This window comes from Bufo bufo, chromosome 6, assembly GCF_905171765.1.
Source record: "Bufo bufo chromosome 6, aBufBuf1.1, whole genome shotgun sequence".
Classification (NCBI taxonomy): Eukaryota; Metazoa; Chordata; class Amphibia; order Anura; family Bufonidae; genus Bufo; species Bufo bufo.
Window position 1 is genome coordinate 53652758 of NC_053394.1, and position 14384 is coordinate 53667141.

The 14384-nt window shown below is 43.1% G+C and overlaps 1 protein-coding gene across 3 annotated transcripts in view; it reads right to left on the reverse strand.

The window, feature by feature from the left end:
* The window catches only part of LOC121004843 (alpha-2-macroglobulin-like protein 1), a 263914-nt gene that overhangs the window by 77383 nt on the left and 172147 nt on the right, over positions 1-14384 (reverse strand). For all 3 annotated transcript variants that reach the window (XM_040437234.1, XM_040437235.1, XM_040437233.1), the window contains exons 15-16: positions 8380-8529; positions 7650-7829 (exon numbers count right to left, since the gene is read on the reverse strand). In XM_040437234.1, coding sequence (XP_040293168.1) covers positions 7650-7829; positions 8380-8529 — 330 coding nt within the window. The remainder of the gene's footprint in view (positions 1-7649; positions 7830-8379; positions 8530-14384) is intronic.

Consider the following 14384-nt stretch of genomic DNA (forward strand, 5'->3'; position numbering starts at 1 on the left):
CCTGCGAGCTTCTATTGGCTGATAAGGGACATGTGTGTATGGCAGTTCGGATTTAAGTGAAAGGCTTGCTGGCTTCTATTAGCTAATGCAGGTCATTTTTGGGGAATATCTCAGGAACGGTATGTCCTAGAGAGCTGAGAACCTTCCCAGACACCTGATGTACCTGTGTGACAAATTTGGTGAAGATCGGTCCAGTTGTTTGGTCGCGCATAAAGAATGTGTAGATGTCTAGACAGACAGAAACTCATTTTTATATATATATAAGATATACTAGCAGAAGTATCTGGCTTTGCACGGGTATATTTAATCTATTTCATTTTATGTTTCTGTGTGTTGTAAAAAGATATCGACAGTTTCCCCCTTAACAGTGACCTCTACAGCCTCTTTAACAATGACCTCCACAGTGCCCGCCCCTTTAACATTGAACTCCACAGTGACCACCCCTTTAACATTGAACTCCACAGTCCCGGCCCCTATAACAATGACCTTCACAGTGCCCGCCCCTTTAACAGTGACCTCTACAGTGCTCGCCCCTTTAACAGTGACCACCCCTTTAGCATTGACCACCCCTTGAACAGTGACCTTCATAGTGGCCGCCCTTTTAACAGTGACCTTCACAGTACCCGCCCTTTTAACAGTGACTTCCACAGTGCCCGTCCCTTTGACAGAGACCTCCACAGTGCCCACCCCTTTAAAAGTGACTTTCACAGTGACCGCCCCTTTAACAGTGACTTTCAGAGTGACCACCCCTTTAACAGTGACTTTCAGAGTGACCGCCCCTTTAAGAGTGACTGCCTCTTTAACCACCTCAGCTCCCCTAGCTTAAACACCCTTAATGACCAGGCCACTTTTTACACTTCAGCACTACACAACTTTCACCGTTTATTGCTCGGTCATGCAACTTACCACCCAAATTAATTTTACCTCCTTTTCTTCTCACTAATAGAGCTTTCATTTGGTGGTATTTCATTGCTGCTGACATTTTTACTTTTTTTTGTTATTAATCGAAATTTAACGAAATTTTTTGGGAATATCTCAGGAACGGTATGTTCTAGAGAGCTGATGTCTAGACAGACAGACAGAAACTCATTTATATATATATATATATATATATATATATAAGAGATAGATCTAATATATAAAGCTGAGAGTATGTGTGTGTGTGTGTTTGTATGTCCGCTCAATGAATCCGTGCCGTCGCATTTACAATCACAAAATTTGTCACAAAGGTACATCGGGAAGGTGTCCGGGAAGGTTTTAGACCAAGTCTCTAGGATGTACCGTTCCTAAGATATTCCCAAAAAATGCATTAGCCAATAGAAGCTTGGTAAAATGACCCTTATCAGCCAATAGAAGCTCGCAGGTCCTCCAGCCTCCCCTTTAACAGTGGCTGCCCCTTTAACAGTGACTTTCACAGTGACCGACCCTTTAACAGTGACTTTCACAGTGACCGCCCCTTTAACAGTGACTTTCACAATGACCGCCCCTTTAACAGTGACTTTCACAGTGACCGCCCCTTTACCAGTGACTTTCACAGTGACCGCCTCTTTAACAGTGACTTTCACAGTGACCGTCCCTTTAAAAGTGACTTTCAAAGTGACCGCCCCTTTAACAGTTACCTTCACAGTGACTGCCCCTTTAACAGTGACTTTCACAGTGACCGCCCCTTTAACAGTGACTTTCACAGTGACCGCCCCTTTAACAGTGACTTTCACAGTGACCGCCCCTTTAACAGTGACCTTTCACAGTTGCCGCCCCTTTCACAGTGACTGCCCCTTTAACTGTGACTTTTACAGTGGCCACCCCTTTAACAGTAACTTTCACAGTGTCCGCCCCTTTAACAGTGACTTTCACAGTGATCGCCCCTTTAACAGTGACTTTCACAGTGATCGCCCCTTTAACAGTGACTTTCACAGTGACTGCCCCTTTACAGTGACTTTCACAGTGACCGCCCCTTTAACAGTGACTTTCACAGTGACCGCCCCTTTAACAGTGACTTTCACAGTGACCGCTTCTTTAAAAGTGACTTTCACAGTGACCTCCCCTTTAACAGTGACTTTCACAGTGGCCGCCCCTTTAACAGAGAGCTGATGTCTAGACAGACAGACAGAAACTCATTTTTATATATATATATATATATATATATATATATATATAAGAAATAGATCTAATATATAAAGCTGAGAGTATGTGTGTGTGTGTGTTTGTATGTCCGCTCAATGAATCCGTGCCGTCGCATTTACAATCACAAAATTTGTCACAAAGGTACATCGGGAAGGTGTCCGGGAAGGTTTTAGGCCAAGTCTCTAGGATGTACCGTTCCTAAGATATTCCCAAAAAATGCATTAGCCAATAGAAGCTTGGTAAAATGACCCTTATCAGCCAATAGAAGCTCGCAGGTCCTCCAGCCTCCCCTTTAACAGTGGCTGCCCCTTTAACAGTGACTTTCACAGTGACCGACCCTTTAACAGTGACTTTCACAGTGACCGCCCCTTTAACAGTGACTTTCACAATGACCGCCCCTTTAACAGTGACTTTCACAGTGACCGCCCCTTTACCAGTGACTTTCACAGTGACCGCCTCTTTAACAGTGACTTTCACAGTGACCGTCCCTTTAAAAGTGACTTTCAAAGTGACCGCCCCTTTAACAGTTACCTTCACAGTGACTGCCCCTTTAACAGTGACTTTCACAGTGACCGCCCCTTTAACAGTGACTTTCACAGTGACCGCCCCTTTAACAGTGACTTTCACAGTGACCGCCCCTTTAACAGTGACCTTTCACAGTTGCCGCCCCTTTCACAGTGACTGCCCCTTTAACTGTGACTTTTACAGTGGCCACCCCTTTAACAGTAACTTTCACAGTGTCCGCCCCTTTAACAGTGACTTTCACAGTGATCGCCCCTTTAACAGTGACTTTCACAGTGATCGCCCCTTTAACAGTGACTTTCACAGTGACTGCCCCTTTACAGTGACTTTCACAGTGACCGCCCCTTTAACAGTGACTTTCACAGTGACCGCCCCTTTAACAGTGACTTTCACAGTGACCGCTTCTTTAAAAGTGACTTTCACAGTGACCTCCCCTTTAACAGTGACTTTCACAGTGGCCGCCCCTTTAACAGAGAGCTGATGTCTAGACAGACAGACAGAAACTCATTTTTATATATATATATATATATATATATATATATATATATATAAGAAATAGATCTAATATATAAAGCTGAGAGTATGTGTGTGTGTGTGTTTGTATGTCCGCTCAATGAATCCGTGCCGTCGCATTTACAATCACAAAATTTGTCACAAAGGTACATCGGGAAGGTGTCCGGGAAGGTTTTAGGCCAAGTCTCTAGGATGTACCGTTCCTAAGATATTCCCAAAAAATGCATTAGCCAATAGAAGCTTGGTCAAATGACCCTTATCAGCCAATAGAAGCTCGCAGGTCCTCCAGCCTCCACATACACAGTTTTACTCCAGGTTTCCATGACAACCCAGCCATTTTTTTTCTTCACTGCTGTAGGAGAGCTTTAAAGGAAATCCGTCATAAAGATAATTGCTATTGAAGTAAAGCCATGGCCTAATAGCACTTAGTACCTTATTTATATGTGCCAGCATTAGATGTTTTTATCCTCTGAAAATCCAGTTTATTTGGTATGCAAATGAGCCAGTAAGGTGCCCAGAGGGGCGTCACTCTTGCAGGAAGGAGCCCAGACACGTCCAATGCCACAATGTATCCACCCTCAAAAGACTTAAAACCCCACTCCCAGGTCCCACTAAGCCGTGCCCCTGGACTGTTTAGGCCACGCCCCCTACCACTCCTGAGCCGACGGGGATTGAAACAATGAAGGTAAAAATCAACTTCTGTCAGCTGCAGGGGTGGAAGGGAGGGTGACTTTCTCCCTGCAACTCACACTCAGACATAACAGTGCTGCTGTCTTAGAGTGAGCTGTTCAAAAGGACACGTCCTCGATCCGGTTAGGCCATGCCCCCTCCCACTCCAAAGCCGACTGAGATTATAAAAATGAAGGTAAAAATCAACTTCTGTCAGCTGCAGAGGTGGGAGGGAGGGTGACTTTCTCCCTGCAGCTCACACTCAGACAGTACAGTGCTGCTGTCTTAAAGTGAGCTGTTCAAAAGGACACCCCCCCCCCCCCCGATCCAGTAAAGGCCACTGTTAAGGGGGCGGGCCCCTGTGGGGATCACTGTCAAGGGGGTGGTATGCTGTGAAAGTCGCTATAAAAGGGGAAGGCTGCTGTAAAGGTCAAAGTTAAGGGGGTGAGCTGCTGTGGAGGTCCAATGTTAAGGGACGGGGCACTGTGGGGGGTCAGTGTAGGTGGGGGGCTGTGGAGTCACCGTTTTGGGGGTGGGGTGCTGTAGATGTCACTGTTATAGTGGATAGTGTTGATATTTTTTAATGACACACAAAAACATTAAATTAAATAGATTAAATATACCTGAGCGAAGTCGGATCCTTCAGCTAGTATATATATATATAAATTCTGTAATTTGTTTATGCACAGCCAAACGACTAGACTGATCTGCACCAAATTTGGCATATAGGTAAATCAGGACATCAGGTGTCTGGGAAGGTTTTAGACCGAGCCTCAGATCTCTAGGTTATACCATTCCTGAGATATTTCCCCCCAAAAATGTATTAGTAAATATGATCTTGCAGCTTCACTCACATACTAACTGCCATTTATACAGTCACATGACCCGTATTATCCAATACAAACTTGCAGGTCCTTCAGTCTTGACATACACAGTTACACCATGTTTCCATAACAACTCAGCCATTTTTCTTCACTGTTAAGAGGTCACTGTTAAGGGGCAGGGTGCTGTGGAAGTCTTATATTAAGGGGCAGGGTGCTGTGGAGGTCTTATATTAAGGGGGCGTGGTGCAGTGGGTGAGTCACTGTTAAATGGGAAGTGTCCCTATGCAGGCCATTGTTAAGGGGCTAGGACGCTGTGCAAAGTACTGTGGGGGGTTTCTGTTATAGACACAGGCAACTATGGAGGTCACTGTTAAGAGGGCAAAATGCTATAGAGGTCACTGTTAAGGGCTAGATCACTGTGAAGGGTCACTGTAAAGGATGTGGGCCACTGTGGAAGTCAGTGTTAAGGAGGCGGGGTACTATGGAGGTCAATTTTAAGGGGGTTGGGTGCTGTAGAGGTCACTGTTAAGGGAACAGGCACTGTGGAGGTCACAATAAGGATGGCGGGGTACTGTGAATTTCAATTTGAAGGGGGTGAGGTGCTGTAGAGGTCATTGTTAAGGGGGTGGATGCTGTGAAGGTCTCTATTAAGGAGCGGGTCACTGTGCATGTCCCTGTTAAGGGGGCAGTGTGCGGTAGAGGTTACTTTGAAGGCGGCAGGGCATTGTGGGGTGACTGTTAAAGAGGCAGGCCACTGTAGAGGTCACTTTTAACGGGACGGGCTGCTGTAGAGAACACTGTTATGAGGGCGGGGGGCTGTGGAGGTCAAAGTTAACTGGAGGTCACTATTAGGGAAGGGTGCTGTGGAGGTCACTGTTATGGGGGACACAGTGGATATCTTTTAAACCCACACACAAACATTAAATGAAATAGATGAAATATACCTGGGTCCTTCTGCTAATATATACACTCACCTAAAGAATTATTAGGAACACCATACTAATACGGTGTTAAACCCCCTTTTGCCTTCAGAACTGCCTTAATTCTACATGGCATTGATTCAACAAGGTGCTGATAGCATTCTTTAGAAATGTTGGCCCATATTGATAGGATAGCATCTTGCAGTTGATGGAGATTTGAGGGATGCACATCCAGGGCACGAAGCTCCCGTTCCACCACATCCCAAAGATGCTCTATTGGGTTGAGATCTGGTGACTGTGGGGGCCATTTTAGTACAGTGAACTCATTGTCATGTTCAAGAAACCAATTTGAAATGATTCGAGCTTTGTGACATGGTGCATTATCCTGCTGGAAGTAGCCATCAGAGGATGGGTACATGGTGGTCATGAAGGGATGGACATGGTCATAAACAATGCTTAGGTAGCCCGTGGCATTTAAATGATGCCCAATTGGCACTAAGGGGCCTAAGTGTGCCCAGAAAACATCCCCCACACCATAACACCACCACCACCAGCCTGCACAGTGGTAACAAGGCATGATGTATACATGTTCTCATTCTGTTTACGCCAAATTCGGACTCTACCATTTGAATGTCTCAACAGAAATCGAGACTCATCAGACCAGGCAACATTTTTCCAGTCTTCAACAGTCCAATTTTGGTGAGCTCGTGCAAATTGTAGCCTCTTTTTCCTATTTGTAGTGGAGATGATTGGTACCCGGTGGGGTCTTCTGCTGTTGTAGCCCATTCGCCTTAAGGTTGGGCGTGTTGTAGCTTCACAAATGATTTGCTGCATACCTCGGTTGTAACGAGTGGTTATTTCAGTCAACGTTGCTCTTCTATCAGCTTGAATCAGTCGGCCCATTCTCCTCTGACCTCTAGCATCCACAAGGCATTTTTGCCCACAGGACTGCCGCATACTGGATGTTTTTCCCTTTTCACACCATTCTTTGTAAACCCTAGAAATGGTTGTGCGTGAAAATCCCAGTAACTGAGCAGATTGTGAAATACTCAGACCGTCCCGTCTGGCACCAACAACCATGCCACGCTCAAAATTGCTTAAATCACCTTTCTTTCCCATTCTGACATTCAGTTTGGAGTTCAGGAGATTGTCTTGACCAGGACCACCCCCCTAAATGCATTGAAGCAACTGCCATGTGATTGGTTGACTAGATAATTGCATTAATGAGAAATAGAACAGGTGTTCCTAATAATTCTTTAGGTGAGTGTATATATATATATATATATATATATATATATATATACACACACACACAGAAATCAAACAGGGCCTGCATAAAGATGATGACGTTTGTCTCCACCTGTATGCCATTTACCATTTACACAATCCAGGTGTCATCTCTCCTATGGTGTATGCAGTTTCTCCAGAGAAGGAAGTCTTGGTTGTTACAACTTAATTTCGATGGGGATGAAACTAATCAGCTTTTTTTCCCAAAGAAACCATCGCAGTTGCACAAGCTGCCTTTATGATGTGTATGCCATTGTGAATTGGTCATATATACACAGATATGTGAAATGTCCTTTCATTGCAGTATAAATAAATATTGCACTTGTAATTTCTCGACTGATAGACATTTAAATGCTACAATTGTGACATTAAACACTAATGACTAAGACCCATTTTACACATACTGTATGGTGCTGGTCTTAGTTTCCCCCTTGCGCTGACATAGGATTAATCTAAATTATGGCGAGGCGTCCCATGTTCATATGTGCCCGCATTACTGAGAAAAATTACGTTTTGCAAAGAAAACCGAGCCTCTAGGTGTCATGGTAACACCCCGGTTGCTTCTAGAGGCTCATTTGCATATATCAAAACATAATTTTTCTCAGCAATGCAGGAACGTATGAACATGGGACCAACACAGATGTCTTCAGCTGCTAACCGCACATGTAACAGTTCAGCCAGTTTCATAGGTACAAAGCTGCTGACAGATGCTCTTTATAAGCTTTTACATTATTTTTTTTATGTATATATTTATGCTTCATGTAATTTTGTATTCATTTATGTACTTTACCTTAAACATGCTGTATACATCCACAGTCTCATCTCTGGGGAACCATGGTCTTGATGGCCTTCTAATCAAGGAATCAGCGAAAAAAGGCCTGAATGGTGGAATAAATCCACATGTAGGTTCATCTTCCTGGACACGATGATCATACCATCCAAAATCAAAGGAGGGGAAGAGGTTGAAAACCTTAAAAAAAAAAAAGTAAGGACGTTTGAATATTAATGTCATCCTTAATATGAATTTACTGCATGAACACATTTGGGTATATCTACTTGTCTCCACTTTCTACACATTACTCTCTACTACTTAACTGGCTGAGCACAAGTATAGAACTAAAGGGTTAACTTCATACACGCCTGTACCCATCCACTTACATGTGGCTGGGCTGCAATACCGGACACAACCCATGGAGAAGATATCCCCCGTTTCAGACAACTTTGGGCCTTCTCAGTAGTAAGGACTTCCTGAGCGCCTGCTGAAGAGGTGCCTGCTAAGTTCCCTAGCGTTTGCTATGTTTGTGAGGAGGTAGGAGCACCCACCTTGCACCCACCTTGCAAATTAATATTACTGTCCTAATTGTGTTTAATAGGTTAAAATGTTTGAATGTTGACTGTCAGGATGGGAAAGGGTTAACTGCAAAATGTTTGCACCTACTTGTAAGAAAAACGGTGGTTCTTCACTAATCTAAAGGTTTGCTAAACAGATCGGCTACCCTGTAAATTACATTAACACTTACTTTGTCAGCAGTCAGCTCTTTCTCTGGTTTCATCAGTACCACGCTCTGATCTACCACCCGCAGACCACAGAGAGATCCAGGAGCAGCCTCAACCTGGAGAGACACATCTGATCCTGGTAGAACCTCCCCAGGGGAAAACTTAGTTGATACCTGGAAAGAGATTACAACTTAATAGGAAATAGACATAGAACAACCAGAGACAGCCCTGATACCTGACTGAACACTTGTTTAGGACTCTCCTACTTAGTGTCCATCACATGGCACCCTATCTTCCTGGTCACTCTTGCATTTGGGTAGACACCAATAATTGATTCTCCAGCCTACGCCTGCCTGCTTCCTAAGTAAAGGCTTCTATGATTAGGTGTCAGCCTGATCAAGGGAGAATACTGTGTACCTATAGCCCATGGAGTAAACGTCAATTCTGTTATCATGACTGCTGCAATTGCACTAATAACTGTTAGATATTGATGCAATCCTAGTGTAAGAAGATGCGCAGGAGTGCATCATACTTTTTTCTCAGTATCCAGAAAGCTATGTTAGATGCTGCATCTCCTGCACTTAGTTGTGAATTTCAATGTTAGATGCAGAAGAACAAAAAAGGAAAAACTAAGCAACTTTGTTTCAAAACAGGAAACCAAATGCGGAATCATTCTGCTTTTTCCTGAAGTCCTTCAAAAATTGAACATATGTCCCCCAAAATGGTTCCATTCAAAATGCAACTCAATCTGCAAAAAACAAACCCTCATTCAACTATGCCAACAAGAAAATAAAAAAATGATGTCTTTTAAAACATGGAAACTAAAGAATCAAACAAATTTCCACATCCTGGAGTCACAGCAATACCATCATTCTAAAATATAACTTTTAATATTTATGTATAAAAGGCCAATACACCCTTATAATTTATAGATAATTAATAATAAGGAAAAGAAAATCAAAATCTAGGGTCAGATAGGTGTTACCTGGCACGATATTTGCAATCTGGTTAGTAGATGTTAGTGGAACCTATTGGGGGCAGTAGCCCTAATTCTGGCCCTAGTGTAGCAGCCCTGCCTAAATACGGAATGGCCGCCCCGATAGGGGCGATCCCGTTTCTCGTGCCTCCTAGTGTCCCTGGTTTCCCCTATCACGGGGTAGATACCTGTATAATGAGGGACCCTGTAGGAATGCCTGGGCTAATCTACACAAGAAAAATAATAAATGTATATAAATACCCAAAATTAGTGACAGACAACAACCTAATAACAAATGTGATATAAAGAAAAAAAATATAGAATTGGAAAAGTCAAATGTCCAATACCGTCCCTACGCGTTTCGCCTGGTTGGTTTCAGGCTCATCAGGGGACATATTTGACAAGGAGTACCTATCACCATAGAGAATTACAAATATTACTATACATATATAAATTTATTTTATTTTTCTATTTTTCTCTTTGAAGATAATCAGAGAAATATTGGAACATATGATAAAATAGGCCAATAGCTAGAGAACATTGATCAATCAATTTAACCACCTCAGCCCCCAGTGCTTAAACACCCTGAAAGACCAGGCCACTTTTTACACTTCTGACCTACACTACTTTCACCGTTTATTGCTCGGTCATGCAACTTACCACCCAAATGAGATTTACCTCCTTTTCTTCTCACTAATAGAGCTTTCATTTGGTGGTATTTCATTGCTGCTGACATTTTTACTTTTTTTGTTATTAATCGAAATTTAACGATTTTTTTGCAAAAAAATGACATTTTTCACTTTCAGTTGTAAAATTTTGCAAAAAAAAACGACATCCATATAGAAATTTTGCTCTAAATTTATAGTTCTACATGTCTTTGATAAAAAAAAAATGTTTGGGTAAAAAAAAAATGGTTTGGGTAAAAGTTATAGCGTTTACAAACTATGGTACAAAAATGTGAATTTCCGCTTTTTGAAGCAGCTCTGACTTTCTGAGCACCTGTCATGTTTCCTGAGGTTCTACAATGCCCAGACAGTACAAACACCCCACAAATGACCCCATTTCTGAAAGTACACACCCTAAGGTATTCGCTGATGGGCATAGTGAGTTCATAGAACTTTTTATTTTTTGTCACAAGTTAGCGGAAAATTATGATTTATTTATTTTTATTTTTTTTTCTTACAAAGTCTCATATTCCACTAACTTGTGACAAAAAATAAAAAGTTCTATGAACTCACTATGCCCATCAGCGAATACCTTGGGGTCTCTTCTTTCCAAAATGGGGTCACTTGTGGGGTAGTTATACTGCCCTGGCATTCTAGGGGCCCAAATGTGTGGTAAGGAGTTTGAAATCAAATTCTGTAAAAAATTACCTGTGAAATCCGAAAGGTGCTCTTTGGAATATGGGCCCCTTTGCCCACCTAGGCTGCAAAAAAGTGTCACACATCTGGTATCTCCGTACTCAGGAGAAGGTGGGGAATGTGTTTTGGGGTGTCATTTTATATATACCCATGCTGGGTGAGAGAAATATCTTGGCAAAAGACAACTTTTCCCATTTTTTTATACAAAGTTGTCATTTGACCAAGATATTTATCTCACCCAGCATGGGTATATGTAAAAAGACACCCCAAAACACATTCCTCAACTTCTCCTGAGTACGGGGATACCAGATGTGTGACACTTTTTTGCAGCCTAGGTGGGCAAAGGGGCCCATATTCCAAAGAGCACCTTTCGGATTTCACTCCTCATTTTTTCCTGAATTTGATTTCAAACTCCTTACCACACATTTGGGCCCCTAGAATACCAGGGCAGTATAACTACCCCACAAGTGACCCCATTTTGGAAAGAAGACACCCCAAGGTATTCCGTGAGGGGCATGGCGAGTTCCTAGAATTTTTTATTTTTTGTCACAAGTTAGTGGAAAATGATGATTTTTTTTTTTTTTTTTTTTCATACAAAGTCTCATATTCCACAAACTTGTGACAAAAAATAAAAACTTCCATGAACTCACTATGCCCATCAGCGAATACCTTGGGGTCTCTTCTTTCCAAAATGGGGTCACTTGTGGGGTAGTTATACTGCCCTGGCATTCTAGGGGCCCAAATGTGTGGTAAGTAGGTAAATGACCTGTGAAATCCGAAAGGTGCTCTTTGGAATGTGGGCCCCTTTGCCCACCTAGGCTGCAAAAAAGTGTCACACATCTGGTATCTCTGTATTCAGGAGAAGTTGAGGAATGTGTTTTGGGGTGTCTTTTTACATATACCCATGCTGGGTGAGATAAATATCTTGGTCAAATGCCAACTTTGTATAAAAAAATGGGAAAAGTTGTCTTTTGCCAAGATATTTCTCTCACCCAGCATGGGTATATGTAAAATGACACCCCAAAACACATTCTTCAACTTCTCCCGATTACGGAGATACCAGATATGTGACACTTTTTTGCAGCCTAGGTGGGCAAAGGGGCCCATATTCAAAAGAGCACCTTTCGGATTTCACAGGTCATTTTTTACAGAATTTGATTTCAAACTCCTTACCACACATTTGGGCCCCTAGAATGCCAGGGCAGTATAACTACCCCACAAGTGACCCCATTTTGGAAAGAAGAGACCCCAAGGTATTCGCTGATGGGCATAGTGAGTTCATGGAACTTTTTATTTTTTGTCACAAGTTAGTGGAATATGAGACTTTGTATGAAAAAAAAAAATAAAAAAAAAAATAAGCATTTTCCACTAACTTGTGACAAAAAATAAAAAATTCTAGGAACTCGCCATGCCCCTCACGGAATACCTTGGGGTGTCTTCTTTCCAAAATGGGGTCACTTGTGGGGTAGTTATACTGCCCTGGCATTTTCCAGGGGCCCTAGTGTGTGGTAAGTAGGTAAATGACCTGTGAAATCCTAAAGGTGCTCTTTGGAATATGGGCCCCTTTGCCCACCTAGGCTGCAAAAAAGTGTCACACATGTGGTATCGCCGTATTCAGGAGAAGTTGGGGAATGTGTTTTGGGGTGTCATTTTACATATACCCATGCTGGGTGAGAGAAATATCTTGGCAAAAGACAACTTTTCCCATTTTTTTATACAAAGTTGGCATTTGACCAAGATATTTCTCTCACCCAGCATGGGTATATGTAAAATGACACCCCAAAACACATTCCCCAACTTCTCCTGAGTACGGCGATACCAGATGTGTGACACTTTTTTGCAGCCTAGATGCGCAAAGGTGCCCAAATTCCTTTTAGGAGGGCATTTTTAGACATTTGGATACCAGACTTCTTCTCACGCTTTGGGGCCCCTAGAATGCCAGGGCAGTATAAATACCCCACATGTGACCCCATTTTGGAAAGAAGACACCCCAAGGTATTCAACGAGGGGCGAGGCGAGTTCATAGAAATTTTTTTTTTTTGGCACAAGTTAGCGGAAATTGATATTTTTTATTTTTTTCTCACAAAGTCTCCCGTTCCGCTAACTTGGGACAAAAATTTCAATCTTTCATGGACTCAATATGCCCCTCACGGAATACCTGGGGGTGTCTTCTTTCCGAAATGGGGTCACATGTGGGGTATTTATACTGCCCTGGCATTCTAGGGGCCCTAAAGCATGAGAAGAAGTCTGGAATATAAATGTCTAAAAAAATTTACGCATTTGGATTCCGTGAGGGGTATGGTGAGTTCATGTGAGATTTTATTTTTTGACACAAGTTAGTGGAATATGAGACTTTGTAAGAAAAAAATAAATAAATTCCGCTAACTTGGGCCAAAAAAATATCTGAATGGAGCCTTACAGAGGGGTGATCAATGACAGGGGGGTGATCAATGACAGGGGGGTGATCAATGACAGGGGGGTGATCAATGACAGGGGGGTTGATCAATGACAGGGGGGTTGATCAATGACAGGGGGGTGATCAGGGAGTCTATATGGGGTGATCACCACAGTCATTGATCATGCCCCTGTAAGGCTTCATTCAGACGTCCGGATGCGTTTTGCGGATCCGATCCATCTATCAGTGGATCCGTAAAAATCATGCGGATGTCTGAATGGAGCTTTACAGGGGGGTAATCAATGACAGGGGGGTAATCAATGACAGGGGGGTGATCAGGGAGTCTATATGGGGTGATCACCACAGTCATTGATCACGCCCCTGTAAGGCTTCATTTAGACGTCCGGATGCGTTTTGCGGATCCGATCCATCTATCAGTGCATCCGTAAAAATCATGCGGACATCTGAATGGAGCTTTACAGGGGGGTAATCAATGACAGGGGGGTGATCAGGGAGTCTATATGGGGTGATCACCACAGTCATTGATCATGCCCCTGTAAGGCTTCATTCAGACGTCCGGATGCGTTTTGCGGATCGGATCCATCTATCAGTGCATCCGTAAAAATCATGCGGACATCTGAATGGAGCTTTACAGGGGGGTGATCAGGGAGTCTATATGGGGTGATCACCACAGTCATTGATCATGCCCCTGTAAGGCTTCATTCAGACGTCCGGATGCGTTTTGCGGATCGGATACATCTATCAGTGCATCCGTAAAAATCATGCGGACATCTGAATGGAGCTTTACAGGGGGGTGATCAGGGAGTCTATATGGGGTGATCACCACAGTCATTGATCATGCCCCTGTAAGGCTTCATTCAGACGTCTGGATGCGTTTTGCGGATCGGATCCATCTATCAGTGCATCCGTAAAAATCATGCGGACATCTGAATGGAGCTTTACAGGGGGGTGATCAGGGAGTCTATATGGGGTGATCACCACAGTCATTGATCATGCCCCTGTAAGGCTTCATTCAGACGTCCGGATGCGTTTTGCGGATCGGATCCATCTATCAGTGCATCCGTAAAAATCATGCGGACATCTGAATGGAGCTTTACAGGGGGGTGATCAGGGAGTCTATATGGGGTGATCACCACAGTCATTGATCATGCCCCTGTAAGGCTTCATTCAGACGTCCGGATGCGTTTTGCGGATCCGATCCATCTATCAGTGGATCCGTAAAAATCATGCGGACATCTGAATGGAGCTTTACAGGGGGGTAATCAATGACAGGGG